Source organism: Eublepharis macularius, chromosome 1 (assembly GCF_028583425.1).
Source record: "Eublepharis macularius isolate TG4126 chromosome 1, MPM_Emac_v1.0, whole genome shotgun sequence".
Taxonomy (NCBI): domain Eukaryota; kingdom Metazoa; phylum Chordata; class Lepidosauria; order Squamata; family Eublepharidae; genus Eublepharis; species Eublepharis macularius.
Window position 1 is genome coordinate 240,258,264 of NC_072790.1, and position 14,105 is coordinate 240,272,368.

A 14,105-nucleotide genomic window follows, 5' to 3' on the forward strand; every position below is an offset into this window, starting at 1 on the left:
AGTAGACCAGAGGCACGTCTGAAGTTCCTTGGAAGCCCAGTTGATGATCCGCAGACACGAGAAGAGGGATGGTGGACAAGCTTCTCTCGCAGATGGGGTGAGGGCTGCAGGAAGGAGGCTCGGGGGCAGCCACTTTTCCATGACTCCATGTCCTCAGTTGCACAAAGCAGCTTAGACTGCATGCATTAACTGTAGTCCTGTTTACTTCATGGTTCTTGCTGGCTAAGGACAACAGTTGCTTCTGTTTTCCCCGGTCTTCTCAGCTGGCCTGGAGGCGGTGACTCCATCTCCTTTCTTCTTGCTCCAGTCCAAAGTTTCTTTATACCACCGCTCTTTAAGCCTGCCCTAACAACTGAGTTCACCCACCCAAATGAGATTCCCTAACTGCCAAGCCTCCGCCTCCTCCTCCTCCTTCCAGTAGTCCGGACTGCCTTTCCTCCCATAGCTTCCACAAAAGCCCTCCAGCCTTGGCTTATTCAGCTGTTCAACCAGCTCACTGGCTGGCTGATACACCTTGCCTGCCTTTTTCCCGGGGCCATTGGCCTGGCCTTCTCTGGCAAACCAGTCAGCCCCACACCAGGTAGCCTTCTGGTCGGAGTCACAGCACACGCGCACACACACACACATCCCGTGGGTTCCTTTGGATCACCCCTCAGGGGTGCTCACACCGCAAGTTTTTTTCATTGAATAAGTTCCAGGTGCGTTTGTAGTAGGGCTGGTGTCAGGCAGGCATTGTTAGAGAACTGGTGAGACCCCCTGGCCTTGGGAGAAGACTCCACTACACTGCAGTCGCAGCCTGCCCTCTCTGGGTTGGGCTAGTAGCAGCTTGGCCTGCCCTCCTTGGCATGTATCCCACTGCCACAGTCAGAGGTAGCAGCTCCTCCTCTTCCTCAAGTCCTGCTCTGCCAGAGAGTGAGAGGCAGGCTGCAGTGGCCATGGCCTGCCGTGGCCCGCTTCATTTGCCTGCCTGAACTGCAGCAATGGATGAGGAGTGGGGAGTAGGTGGCAGCTGCTCCTAGTGGGTGCAGCTTGCCTGACTGGGTGGGGGAGCAAGACGCAGTGGGGAGTAGGGGCAGCGGTCGCTGTTCCCTTCCCTGTTGTTCCTCTGTGCGGTGACTGCAGCTGGGAAGGGGCCCACTGGACGGCTTCTTGCCGAGGTCCCCCAAACCCTGGGATTGGCCTGGTCAAGAGTTCACTTTACGTTACAAGGAGGCCCGCGCGGACTGGCCAGCAGCCCACATGAACTGGAGGAGGCCACACGGATGCAGAAAAGTTCTCCCAAAGAGAGGCAGGAGGCTCGAAAGCCACTGGGGCGCCCTTCACCATGCTGTGATAATATTTTGGATTTGACTTCTGGCAGACTTGACCGGTATAGTTGCTCTTGACTGTAAAGCTGGCAGTAAAGGTGCTGCCAGTCAAGGATCAGTTCTGTCAGTCAAGGATTAAGGGGGCATCTTTTTCTGGACAGGGCTGCCCTCCCCCAAAAGAAGCCAGTTTGCTGGTTGGCGGGGGGGACGGGGACGTGATTTTAGATCTTTGCTTGCCATTGGAGATGCAGGACTCCTCAATGGCACAAAGCCCCGCCCTTTGTGTATCTTGGGATGCTGCGGGAGTTGTGGCTTTTCCTTGGGAAGCATGATGTGGCAGCGTTTCTCCATGCTCTGATCCCCTGGAGATTGGACTGCTGCAGTGTGCTGCGCAAAGCCATTTGGATGTGCAAGATTGCCGACCAATTCAAAGAGCAGGGAACACATCACGCATGTATTGAGAGACCTGCTCTGGCTGCACATTTGCTTTTGAGCTCAGAGAGTATGGGACGGGGACACTTAGGGGTGTGCTGGCTTGCATTTCAGTGTGTCTGCCAGTTAAGACCTTTAGCAAAGGCCCTCTTTTGGTTCACTTGTCCTCAGAGGCATAGTTAGTGGTCAGCAAACGCAGGGCCTTTTCTGTGGTGGCCCCCTGGTCTTTGGAGCTCTATCCACACAGCTGCTCACCTGTGTTCTTCTGGATGCCTGGAGACCTACTTTTTCTGACTGAGGGAAGCTCTTACCTGACAATCTTGTTAGTCTTCAGGGTACTACTGCACTTGAACCTTGCAGTTCTACTTTTTCCCTATTTACTCAGGCTTTTTGTTGACTGTATTGAGTTGTGGTGCAGGTTTTTTTTTTCTTTTTGCTGTTGTGGATACCGATCTTGCTGGCCGCTTTATTGTAACGGTCTGTTTGTTGTATGCGGTTTTAATGGCTGATGTGTTTGTGAAAGCTGTCTCAAAAGCTACGTCGGAGAGATTGCGGGGTAGAATTTTTAAAATAATAATATGAAATATTTTCCACTGCGGTGAGCCACTTTGTGAACTGTACCACCCCAGACTGCTTGTATGATTTATTAATACCTCTAATAAAGCAGAACAGCAAGATTCAAGTCCAATAAAATATTTATACCTCATACTTATCCTCCCCGTGAACGGGGCAAGTGATGTACTCTTCCATACAGAAAAAGGTGGGGGGGGGAGACCCTTTGCAAATAGAAAGCTAGCATGTTGGGGCAAAAGCTAGGCTGAGCTTTCCCTTGATATGTTAGTTTCCTAGGTGCAGGAGATCCATATTTTTTTAATTTGAAAGATCATTCAGTCCTGTGAGTTCCACCTGAAGTCTGAAATGGCTCCAGTCAGTGAGAACTAGGGCCTTAAATGATACTATCAGGTGGGTAATTTGGGTGTTTAGAACTTTTTTTGCAATATATTTTTATTTTGAAAAACAGAATAATAGAAAGAGAGGATACAGAAAGAAAAAGGGGATTATATAACTTAATTGTATAAATCAGAAATAGTTATATATAACAGAAATTAAATCAGAAGAGTTTTTGGCTAAACATTAGGAAGAACTTCCTGACACTTAGAGCAGTCCCTCAGTGGAACAGGCTTCCTCGGGAGGTGGTGGGCTCTCCTCCTTTGGAGGTCTTTAAGCAGAGGCCAAATGACCATCTGACAGCAACGCTGATTCTGTGAACCTGGGCAGATCATGAGAGGGAGGGCAGGAAGGGTTACATCAGGGCTTAGCTCTCATGGCCCCTTCTTACATGCCCAGGGTAAGGCTGATCATCACCTTGGGGTCAGGTAGCAATTTCCCCCAGGCCAGTTTGGCCAGGGATCCTGACGGTGTTTTGCCCTCTTCTGGGCAAGGAGCAGGGGGTCACTGAGTGTGTCCGTGTGCGGGGGAGGTAATTTGTTAATTTCCTGCATTGAGCAGGAGGTCAGACTAGATGACCCTGGAGATCCCTTCCAACCCTATGATTCTATATAAAACACAAAGTATTTCACCCCACCATCCCCTTCATTGCATTTTAAAGACACTTTTCTATGAGATACAATGATACTTACTTATGTTAGGGTACATTTATATTCAACTTTGAATTACAAATTTCATAACTAATCTATTTTACTAATAATTCTTCTCAGTTTTCAGTTACAATAAAAAAAAGCTTTCAATTTTTCCTGAAATTCTCAGATTGGCCCATTATGTATATAAGATGTTAATTTTGCCATCGACACACATTTGTATCGCCTATTCACCCATTCTGTCAAATCTGGACAGCATTCTGTCTTCCATCTTGCTGCATATACTACTCCTGCCGTTATCACAATATATATTTAAATAGTTTGCTATGTTTCTTTATAATATTACTTGGTAATATATTTAATATATTTTTAGGGTTCAGCACAAAGTAAAACTTATCAGGTGGGTCGTTTGAATGAAGGAAATGTGTCTACAACAGTCTAATTGAAGAAGATGAGGAGTCACTGAAAGTAGAGGGAGAAGCAATCTGGGGCATCGCCCCAGCGCTTAAAGCTTGCTCTCTTTCCACCTGAAACAGACGTGCCTCTTCCTTTTTTCTCTCTCTGGGCAGGGTCACAGTGTCATCCGGTCAGCCACCAACACGGCCCTCCCCCACATGCTTATGTCTCAGCGGGTCATCGCGCCCAACCCCGCCCAGCTCCAAGGGCAGCGCGTCCCCCCGAAACCAGGCCTCATCCGCACCACCACTCCAAGCATGAGCCCGGCCATCAGCTACCAGCCGGTGAGTTGTGGGAACCGGGGAAAGGTTGCATGTCGGGCAGCAAAGAAAGGCTGGAAGCGGTACGATGACCTCCTAGATCTTAGGTGGGCAGCTTGGAGCTTCTGCTTTGTGGCAGTGAATAGGGTAGGTTTCATCCAGTGGGGATGGACAGAGGAGGAAGGCAGCCCCTTGAGCCAGGCTCCCGCCAGTGCCAGATCGGAGAAGTTATCAAAACATTTATTTTTTCATTTATACCCCACCTTTTTCCTCACTGGGGACCCAAATAATAATAACAACATTTGATTTATATATCGACCTTTAGGACAACTTAATACCACACTCGGAGTGGTTTACAGATTGTCTCATGATAAGAGGCTGAGAGAGCTCTGAGAGAGCTGTGACTGACCCAAGGTCACCCAGCTGGCTTCAAGCAGAAGAGTGGGGAATCAAGCCCGGTTCTCCAGATTGGAGTCCTGCCACTCTTAACTCCTACACCAAAGCAGCTTACGTTGTTCTCCTCATCTCCGTTTTATCCTCTCAGCAACCCTGTGAGGCAGGTTAGGCTGAGAATGTGTAACTGGCCCAAGGTTATTTCGCGAGCTTCCACAACAGAAGGGTAATTCGAACCTCGGTCTCCCAGATCCTAGCCTGACATCCTTAGCCACTACACCAAGTTTGATAGAGTTCAGTAAAATGTAACCCACCAGCACCTGTGGCACAAAATAAGGGCTCTCAGATCAAGAACTTCAGCACATGGTGCCGTGTGCTGGTGGGGTTGCTTGACAGAGCACAGAGCGGATAGCCTGCTTGAGCGCCATCGTTCAACACCACGTGGCCATCATGAGTGTTCATCGTGGATTTCTCGTGCAAGAGCCTGTGCTGTTTACACAATCCTGGGGTGCTCCTCTGTATCAATGAGCTCTTTGGGCCTCTCCGCTCTCAGGCTGCCTCATCTACCGCTGCCTGCTGTACGAGATCCGGAGGAGCTAGCCATGTGAGTCTGCAGTTGCAAAATAGTTAAGAGTCCATTAGCACCTTTAAGACAAACCAACTTTATTGAGGCATAAGCTTTTGAGAATCGCAGCTCTCTTGCATCTGATGAAGAGAGCTGTGATTCTCGAAAGCTTATGCCTCAGTGGTTAGTCTTAAAGGAGCTACTGGACTTTTTACTGTCTGTTCTAAACAACCCTCCCACTGGCAGAGGAAGCTGTGTCCCTAGGTCGAGACACAGACCCCAAGGATGTGGGGGTCAAAACTTGTGTTGCTCTGGGGGACCTGATGCTCCGTCTAGGGATAAGCAGTTGAGGGAGCCCAATATAGGAGGGGTCTCCTTCTCCAGTGCAGGGATACTAGAGCCAGCAGCCCAGGCGACCCAGGCAGGCAGCCTTCCTTGTCAGGTTGTCTGCCAGGAGATTCCCAGAAGGCCAAAGGAGAGCAAGACTCCATGCCAAAGAGATCTGTCCTTGCATGGCCGTGGGACAGGGCTTGAGGCACTCCTCCTGGTCTGCACCACAATACCGAACTCAGTGCTGCCCTGGGAGTTGCTGGAACAGAATAGTAATCTGGGAGCTGCCCAGCCGATTACTTGCCCAGCAACGCCTGCTTGCTCCTGCGTGACTCCATACCTCGCCGCTCGGGCTTTGCGCAAGAAGCCTGCCGTCCCTCCCGAAGAAGCCGCCTGCTCCCAGCTCCCCAGACTTGGCCTGCAAGATCTAGCCTGCCAGTATCTTTGGCTCCGAAGATGTGTGTGTGTGTGGGGGGACCTCTTGGCTTGGGCCAACAGAAGCAAGGAGGGGTACTCGAGCCAGAGCTGAATATGAGGAGCTGGCATGCAGAGACTGCTTGTATGGCAAGCGACAGGTGCCGTTTGGTGTTAGAAACAGTGTAGGAGAAGCCGCCTCGATCAAGACAACCCCGTAACCACACCCCTTCTTTTTACCCCGTGTCCCCTTCAGCAGTCTAGCTCGGCTGTCCCCTGCCAGCGCACCACGTCCTCGGCCATCTACATGAACATGAACCTTGCCTCCCACATCCAGCCGGGCACGGTGAACCGGGTGTCGTCGCCGCTGCCCAGCCCCAGCGCCCTCAACGACGCTGCCAACTCCCAGGCGGCCGCCAAACTCGCCCTGCGCAAGCAGCTGGAAAAGACCCTCCTGGAGATCCCGCCCCCCAAGCCGCCCGCCCCCTTGCTCCACTTCCTGCCCAGCGCAGCCAACAGCGAGTTCATCTACATGGTGGGGCTGGAGGAAGTGGTGCAGAGCGTCATCGACAGCCAAGGTAAGGCTTCCCATGGGAAGGCAGGTGCGGGCGGTCCAGGGGAGCAGGCAAGGGGTGTGTGCAGGAGAGATCGGGGTTTTGTGGAAGTTGAAAGCGCAGCAGAAGGCAGCAAGCGGACGTGCTGACTGATCCTCCGGCAGCCTCTGCCTGCTTGCTTGTTGAGGGGCTGCCAGGAGGATGGAGCCACGGAGGCTGCAGTGGCCGCCAGTGAGCCTGTATTCCGAGGCAGGAGGTTGGAGTGGAGGGGGAGGAGGAATACCGCCGCTCGCTGGCAGGAGAGTCAACAGGGAGGGCGCATCGCTCAGTGGCAGAGCATCTGCTCGGGACTGAGACGGCCCCGGGTTCAATGGCTGGCATCTCCTGTCAAGGATCAGGTTGTAGGTGAAAGACCTTTTGCCTGAGAGCCGAGGAGAGCCGCTGCCAGTCTGAGTAGGCAGTACCGACCTTGATGGACCGATGGTTGGATTCAGCGCATGGTAGCTTCATAGGTGGTCGAGGCTGTTTGGGAGCAGCATGGAGAGAGTAGGTGGACTCTCCTGGCTTTGGCAGCCTCTTCCTGGGAGACACAGTGCGGCGGGTGGCCAGCTTGTCCTCCGCTGGGGGAGCTTGGGAAGCCAACTCGGGAAAAGTCCCCCGTTGGAGGTTCGCCAGAGCCCTAGCCCAAATTTAAGATTGGAAGCTGGGGAATTGATTTAATTCGGCTCGCCAGGTTAACGCAGCCCACGGTAGAGATGCATATGGTGAATAGGGCAGCTGGGATATGCGATCTTCGGAAGTGAGATTGGAGGCTGCCAAAGAGAGGGCCTTTTTTGTGGTGGCCCCTTACTTGTAGCATTCTCTGTTTTTCTATCTGGCACCCTGTTCTTTTCGGGGGTTTAGCCAGTTTTTTTTTTCTGCTTTCTGTTTGATTGCCTCATACACACTTTCTCCAGTTTAGGTTGTTTGAATGACTGACTGCTGTAGATTTTATTGGTTTTATTGTGTATTCCTCAAAGAGGGGTGGTTTTTTTGAGCTACGTGTGGCTGACATTTGACTGGGTGGGCAGCGCATTAGGTGGGTCTGAATTTTATTGCAAGTGGACAGGGCGGCCTTCCGAAAAGATGTGGTTCTCTTGATCCGTCAGATATTGGGCAAGCATTTTTCAAGCGCTACATTTCTGAAAAGCCCCGCTTTGATTGTCGCCTGTGCTAATTGCAAAAGTGATTTTGTTTCCCATCATCACGAAACAGCAGATCGGTTCCTGCAGGTTTGTTCAGCTGACATTGGCCCTTCCCTCCGGCACGAGGAGCCTTCTCTGATGCCGAGAAGCCTCGAAGCCTCTAAATTTGTAATGAACGATTACAACTTTTAAACGTGTTAGGGAAGGTATCTGTAAATGGGAACAATTCATCGAATGCTCTTCTGTTTGGCTTTTATCCTGGAACGCCCGCGTCAGCCCACAGTTTTTAAAAAAGGAAATGTTAATAAAGAAAATTCACCGCATTTATTTAAAAAAGATAAAATTCAGGTTTCAGAGGCAGTGCTAAGGAGGCTGGGAGGAAGAAGCCTTGCCCTGTTGCTCAGCTTGCCCCACCTGCTGCGGAGCTTTGGGGCCTTGGAGTAAGACGCCTCACTCCTGACTGGGCCGACGCACGGTTGTCACCTTCCCATGGGCATTCTTAGAACATTCGGCATAATAGGTGATCAGATGAAAACGTTGGACTGATCGATCGACCAGCGTGGCCAACCCCCGACCCCAGGATGTCCAGATTTGATTTTTCTCCGTGCACTTCAGGCTGTCTTTAATCGGTCTTGCTTGCCACGTGCTTAAAAACCTTCAGCCCTGAGGTAGCCTGAATTCTGGCTGCCTGCACCACCCCTCATTCTTCAACAAGCATAAATTCTGCAACGAAAGCCCTATTTCCTTACACGTCCCTGCTTGCAATAACGTATTCACATTCTGGCAGGGCTACGAAGCTCCTCTACCATCCGTTGGGTATCTCGTTCCTTCTCCCACAGAATGATTGGAAGAGGACTCCTCCAAAAATTTTTACTTTCTTGATTTTAAATTGCTCGATAAAATGGAAGAGGACTCTTTTGATTAGTCTCTTTCTGGGATGCCCCTCCAGGCAAAGGCTGCGCTTCCCTCTTGCGAGTGGAGCCGTTCATTTGTGCCCAGTGCCGCACCGACTTCACCCCACACTGGAAGCAGGAGAAGAACGGCAAGATCCTGTGCGAGCAATGCATGACCTCCAACCAGAAGAAGGCGCTCAAGGCCGAGCACACCAACCGGCTGAAGAACGCCTTTGTCAAAGCGCTGCAGCAAGAACAGGTGAGTTTTCACCGGTGGCTAGAGGAGGGGGGGTTGAGCCAGGCTTGGGCAGGGAAATCCTGCCTCCCTGAGGCCCTTGCCCAGGTTCTTCTTCTGCTTCCTGGGGTGAATCTACGGGGCATAGAGAACCCGTTTTGGAAACCCGTTTTAGACTTACTGCTGTGCCCCCTCCCAAAGAACCATGGGAATTGTAGTTTTGTGGGGGTGTCTTGAGTATTCTTTGTGGGTGTTTTCCGTACAGCCAGCTGAGGAGGAAATGAGGCAAAGAGGGCTTACTGGGGATGTTCCAGGACTGGCTGGGCGGCAGCAGGGCAGTCCTTTGAGGCTGTGAGCGGCTGGGCACTGACAGGCGCTTGTCGTGAGTGGAGGTGGCCACGCCCTCTCAATTGTGATGCGCTTCCTTTTCCCTCTGCAGGAGATAGAGCAGCGGCTACAGCAGCAGGCAGCCCTGTCCCCCACCACTGCTCCCGCTGTGTCCAGCGTCAGCAAACAGGAGAGCATCATGCGACACCACACGCTCCGCCAGGTAGGAACACAACCACCACCACCACCACCACCCCGAGGCGGCACCCAGCCCTCTCTTTTTGCCATGCATGCTGGGTGACAGCATGTTTCCCTACAGCTTTGCCCTTGGGAAGGCCCAAATCCTGAACCCAAGCAATCCAGATTTTTCATATAATGTAAATTGAGTGTATTTGCATGATCTGTTCTATAGTAGTTGGCATAATTTTGCAAGTCACGGACTACGCATAGCATGGAAGCCTCTCCCAGCCGATGGACAATCTTCCTGAGCCAGACTTCAGACTTTCCCTGCATGTTTTCATATCTCCCTGGCCATAAGGTCTAGAAACTTGATTTTAAAAAGAATGTGGGTCTCAGTAAGCAGGAGTTTGGTCTGGGACCGTGTTTTGAGCTTCTGTGAAAATGCAGCTGCATCATCCGGAGCCTCGTTCACAAGCGACCAAGAAGTTGTGGTGAACTGCTTTAGCCCTTTTGGTTTGTCACGAGGTCTGGATGTGTCCTCTTCCCTCTGGACTTTAGCTGTAAGCAGCTTCCCATTGCAACCCTGGCCGCTTGGGGACAGAACTCTCACGGATGAGATTCTAGGATGGAGAATAGCCGTGGAAGTCCAGGGAGACTCCGTTGGCCGAGAATCAGGCTGTCCTTGAAGTGCAATGAGTTCTGGTGTTTGCTACGGCCAGAAATTCAGGGCGTCCACCTGCTGCCCAATTCCCACCTCCCTGTTTCCTTCCTGCCTCCCTTCCACAGGCGCCGCAACCCCAGAGCACCCTGCAGCGCGGAATCCCCACCTCGGCTCGCTCCATGCTGTCCAACTTTGCGCAGGCCCCGCAGCTCTCCGTCGCGGGCGGCCTCCTTGGCATGCCAGGTAACAGGCCAGATACGGGGGTGGGGGTGCAGGGAGGGGGGCTTCCTGGTTCACCAAGGTAGGAGCTGCCACCAGCTCCGTTCCCAAGCGGATCTTGCGCATCTTCGTACTGGGGGTGTGAGGGGAGGAAGTTCTGCCTACGTTGAGGCAGAATCACCTGGCCTTTACTAAGGTCAAGCCACATGGCGCTGACAAGCAGGCAGGGGGGATCTTGGCAGAGGGGCAGCAGTCCTGGGGCCCGTAAAGCTGAAAGCCTGCGGTGTGATTGCTTTGTGTCGCTGAAGGATAGTGAACAAGCAGAGTCGTGGCCATCTGACATCGGACTCTCGGCGAGGCAGCTTCCAGACCTGCAGACTATTTGCCTGTCTTGTGAATCAGCATTATTCAGTCTGACATGCTGACCTGCACAAGGCATTCGTGTTGCTGTTTCATGCATTTGAATACGCTGTGTTAGCCACTGAGGGCAGCATAGGAGGAGAGAGTTTTTCTCTGGGTCTTGGGGGCAGGAGAGAAGCCAGTGTGTTTAATTTTAAGTCCAGTGGAACTCGGAGGGTTGAATCCTCAAGAATGGAGTTCCTCTCCAGCTCATGGGCCCCCCTCCCGGGTTTCCGAAGGCACCTGACTGGTTGGTCGTAGGGTTGGGTCCTGCAGACACACCCGGTCAGCTAACGGTGGTCTTTCAGTGAGGAGCCTCTCTCATGATGGGAAGGCCCCTCGCACCACCGTTCTGACCCCAAGTGCCAAGCCGTCAGTTTGATCCAGCGAGGCTCAGCTCTGATTTTGTGTTCCCTCCAGGTGTCAACATCGCTTACCTGAACGCTGGGATCGGGGGCCACAAAGCATCAAGTCTGGCGGACCGGCAGCGGGAATACCTTTTAGATATGATCCCGCCGCGGTCTATATCGCAGTCCATCAGTGGGCAAAAATAACGCCAGCTGCCCACTCCCCTTTCCCGCCCCTCGGACCCCCGCCCTCCCCCTCGTCCGTCGCATGCAGTGCCTGTATTGGTGCCTATTAAACGTGGAGGAAAAGAAAAAAAGACAAAAAAAAAAGAGAAGAGAACATTTCCAGTCTTCAATGAACTTCCCTCGTCTCTCCTCGCCTTTGCATTTCATTCGCGGCGAGAGGCCCTGTTCCCCAGCCCGAGGTCAGAACGTGTCTGCTTGGATCCTGCACTATACTTGTGTTAATTAATGCTTGTTTTATGCTCTTTTTTTTTCTTTTGTAATGACAATGCATAGAATTTTTAATTGTTGTGTTCTTATTTTTAATAACTTTTCCCCCCTTTGGCTTAAATGGACTTTCTTTTTTTTTTTTAAAGAAAAACTTTTTTTTCGGTTGTAGAAAAAAAGACGTTTTTAAGAGACTGCAAAAGGGCACCCGCTTCGAACTTCTCCTGACTTGGTGCTTCAGCAGGGTGCGAGAGGCGCCCGAGGCAGGGAGGAAGCCACCCCCGTGGGCGTGGCTGAGCTTTTGCAAGGCAAAGGGTCCCTGCTGCGGATGGTGCGCCCGAAGGTGGACCCAGATGCGCTCCTGGCGGGGACGGGTAGAGGGAGCCGGAACGGGGGGAGTTTTCTAATCCTCGGGGAAAGGACAGGGTGGTTTTGTAGTCACGCTTGTGGGGATTCCCACGGAGAGATTTGCTGGTTAATATTTCAGGGGAGGGGGAGCGTTCTTCTCTCAAGGGGCGGTGCCAAGGAACCAACCCCGTGGAAGATGACCCACCTCTTTGGAACGTTCTTTCCTCCCGTTTCCTCTCTGCTGCTGGTAGTTCCCCACGTCCCCCCCCCCCCGCCTCATCCCTTCCTTCCCTGTAGTCCAAAGGAACCATGCAGTATTGTACCAGCACTCCAAAGAGTTTCACTCTCACCAAACCGAAACCTGCCAGGGGGTGCATGTGTCTTCACTCTGGCTTCCGCGCCAGCAGAGGGCGCTGCCGGCTGCCGGCATGGCTCTGGCTCCACGGTCCCAAAGGCAAACTGGTTGAGGACGTCTCTGCCTGCCGGCTGACTTTGAGTAGAGTGGGTGGGGGGAGCATTTGAGAGGCCAGGCTGAGGAGAGGCAGGACCAGCTGGCTTCTTAGATAGGCTGCGGGGAAGGAGAAGCCGCACCTGCGGAGGGGGCCGGAGGCGTTTCCCGCCAGCAGGGTCTCTTCCAGCGGAGAGGACATCGTTCCGCTGCTCAGAGTTTTGTTCTCCTTTTCTTCATCTTCAGTTTCCTCCTTTCCTTCCTCAGCCACAGGAGACTTCTCCGACCTTAAATGGGCACAAGGAGGGGGCCTCCAGGCGTCCTGCACCTGTTCTGTTCTTTCACTGACGTCCTCTTCCAGACAGAGAACACGGTGGCCTCAAAGGTCCCCCCTACCTCTGCTGTGCTTGTGCTGTTCCCCAGGGGCCCCTCCAGACCCGCACTTTCTCTTCCCCTCCAATCTGCGAGCACTTAAAAAAAAAAACCCAGGAGATGGGATGAGGCCTGCCTGCGTGTGGGACTGGGTGGGGGAACCCCTTCCCATCCGGGTCAAGATGCTCTTTAAAAGCCAGCAGAAGGTCCATTTTGATACATGCACCCCCATGCAGAAAGATTTTGTCGTCCCCCCCCCCACAGAGGCTTCCAGCCCCCTTGCAGCCACGCAGATACTGTGGTGGCTTCCTTTTCCTGTTCCGTTTCCTGTTTGAAATCTTCTCCTCCCAGCCTGCCCTCATTCCATCTTCCTCTCTCCAGCCCCTCGATGCCCTTGCTTGAATGTGATTCGTGATCCCCCGCCCATCACCAAAAACCCAAGTGCCATTGTTTCCCCCCCCCCCGCACCTCCCCCCCCCCCTTAGCCCCTTAAAATCAGGCATTGCCAAGAGTTCCGATGCAACCACCTGTATTGGTTAGGATGTAGTGTTTTTTAAAGGTAATGGTGACGATGTAAGAAATGTGCAATACTAAACCCTCTTTCGTTTGGGGGTGGGTGGGGCCTCTGCCCCAAAGCCTTGGCCAGAGGCTTTGATGGTGAACATGAAACAGTAGCAAGCCAGACCCCTTTTTGTGAGGAGGGGGAGATTGGCCAGACGTCGTTCCCTCCTTAACTTCTGGCTGCCATGTAGTTTTAGTAGTCAAGAAGGAGTCCCCAGGAGGAGTTGGCTGGGACTGATCCGTATGTTTCTTGCCGGTTTTAGCTCAAGGTGAAAATAATCTCTAGTTCCTCCCCACCTCCAAGGTGTCTTGCCTTCCAAGGAATTTTGCAGCTGGCCCAAAGGGATCAGCAAAGCTCTGCAGGTTGGTGGATTAGCCCCCCCCCCTTTGAAATGATCCTTTGAGGGGCGATAGAAGCGTTGGTGGTGACCCAGCAATTATCCTGTTCGATGCAGGTTTCTGACCGGAGCGTTCCGGACTGGCCAAGTCTCTGCCTCGAACATGTCCGTGTTTTTGGGAGGGGGGGGCGGGCCCTGATCCAGGAAGCAGTCAACATTTATTCCCTTGCCCCCTCCCTTTTTTGGGTCAGGGTAGGTAGAAGACAGCGGATTCAGATAACAGCTCCATAGTCTGGAGGACGGGGGGGGGGGGGCGGGGGGTGTCTTTCGTTGCCCTAGCAGGTGCTTTGCTGCTCACGTGCTCTTGCTTCACCTTGCCCCTGGGGTCATGCTCTCCCTGGGGTCCTGTGGGCCCAGGCTGGTGGCACTTCTTTCCATCAAGAGGTGGGACTTCCATAGGAGAAACAGGGCAGGTTGAGCCGGGCCGGCCCTCGGTGTCCCCCTCCTCCTTGCTCTCTGTGTAGGGGATACAAACTTTGATCCCTGGTCCCTTTATTTTACTCACTTTTCTGAAGCAACCCCCCTCTCCCAGCTTTCCCCAGACACCAGGGGGTAAAGTATCTTCCTTCAGTCTCTCTCTCTGCTTTTTTTTGTTTTTGGATGTGGTATAAAGATTCATCCTTATTTTCTTTAAGGTACATAAAGCTTACCTTTCTCTGGCTTCCATTCGCTTTCCTTTCTCGGCTTAATTGTAGACGCTTTGTGGTTGATGCTTTATTGGGGTTTTTTTTCCACTCCGTGTTCCCTCAGAAAAAAAAAATGAGGCATAACTTG

At 52.4% G+C, this 14,105-nt stretch overlaps 1 protein-coding gene across 4 annotated transcripts in view; it reads left to right on the forward strand.

Annotated features, from left to right (window-relative positions):
- GATAD2B (GATA zinc finger domain containing 2B) overlaps positions 1-13,577 on the forward strand; it is a 63,876-nt gene extending 50,299 nt beyond the window's left edge. For 3 of the 4 annotated variants that reach the window (XM_055001225.1, XM_055001216.1, XM_055001233.1), the window contains exons 6-11: positions 3,907-4,077; positions 6,012-6,333; positions 8,443-8,645; positions 9,061-9,171; positions 9,915-10,032; positions 10,828-13,577. In XM_055001225.1, the coding sequence (XP_054857200.1) occupies positions 3,907-4,077; positions 6,012-6,333; positions 8,443-8,645; positions 9,061-9,171; positions 9,915-10,032; positions 10,828-10,961 (1,059 nt within the window). In that variant the 3' untranslated portion in view covers positions 10,962-13,577. The remainder of the gene's footprint in view (positions 1-3,906; positions 4,078-6,011; positions 6,334-8,442; positions 8,646-9,060; positions 9,172-9,914; positions 10,033-10,827) is intronic. The other variant, XM_055001242.1, reaches the window with a different exon arrangement.
- Positions 13,578-14,105: the final 528 nt, after the last annotated feature.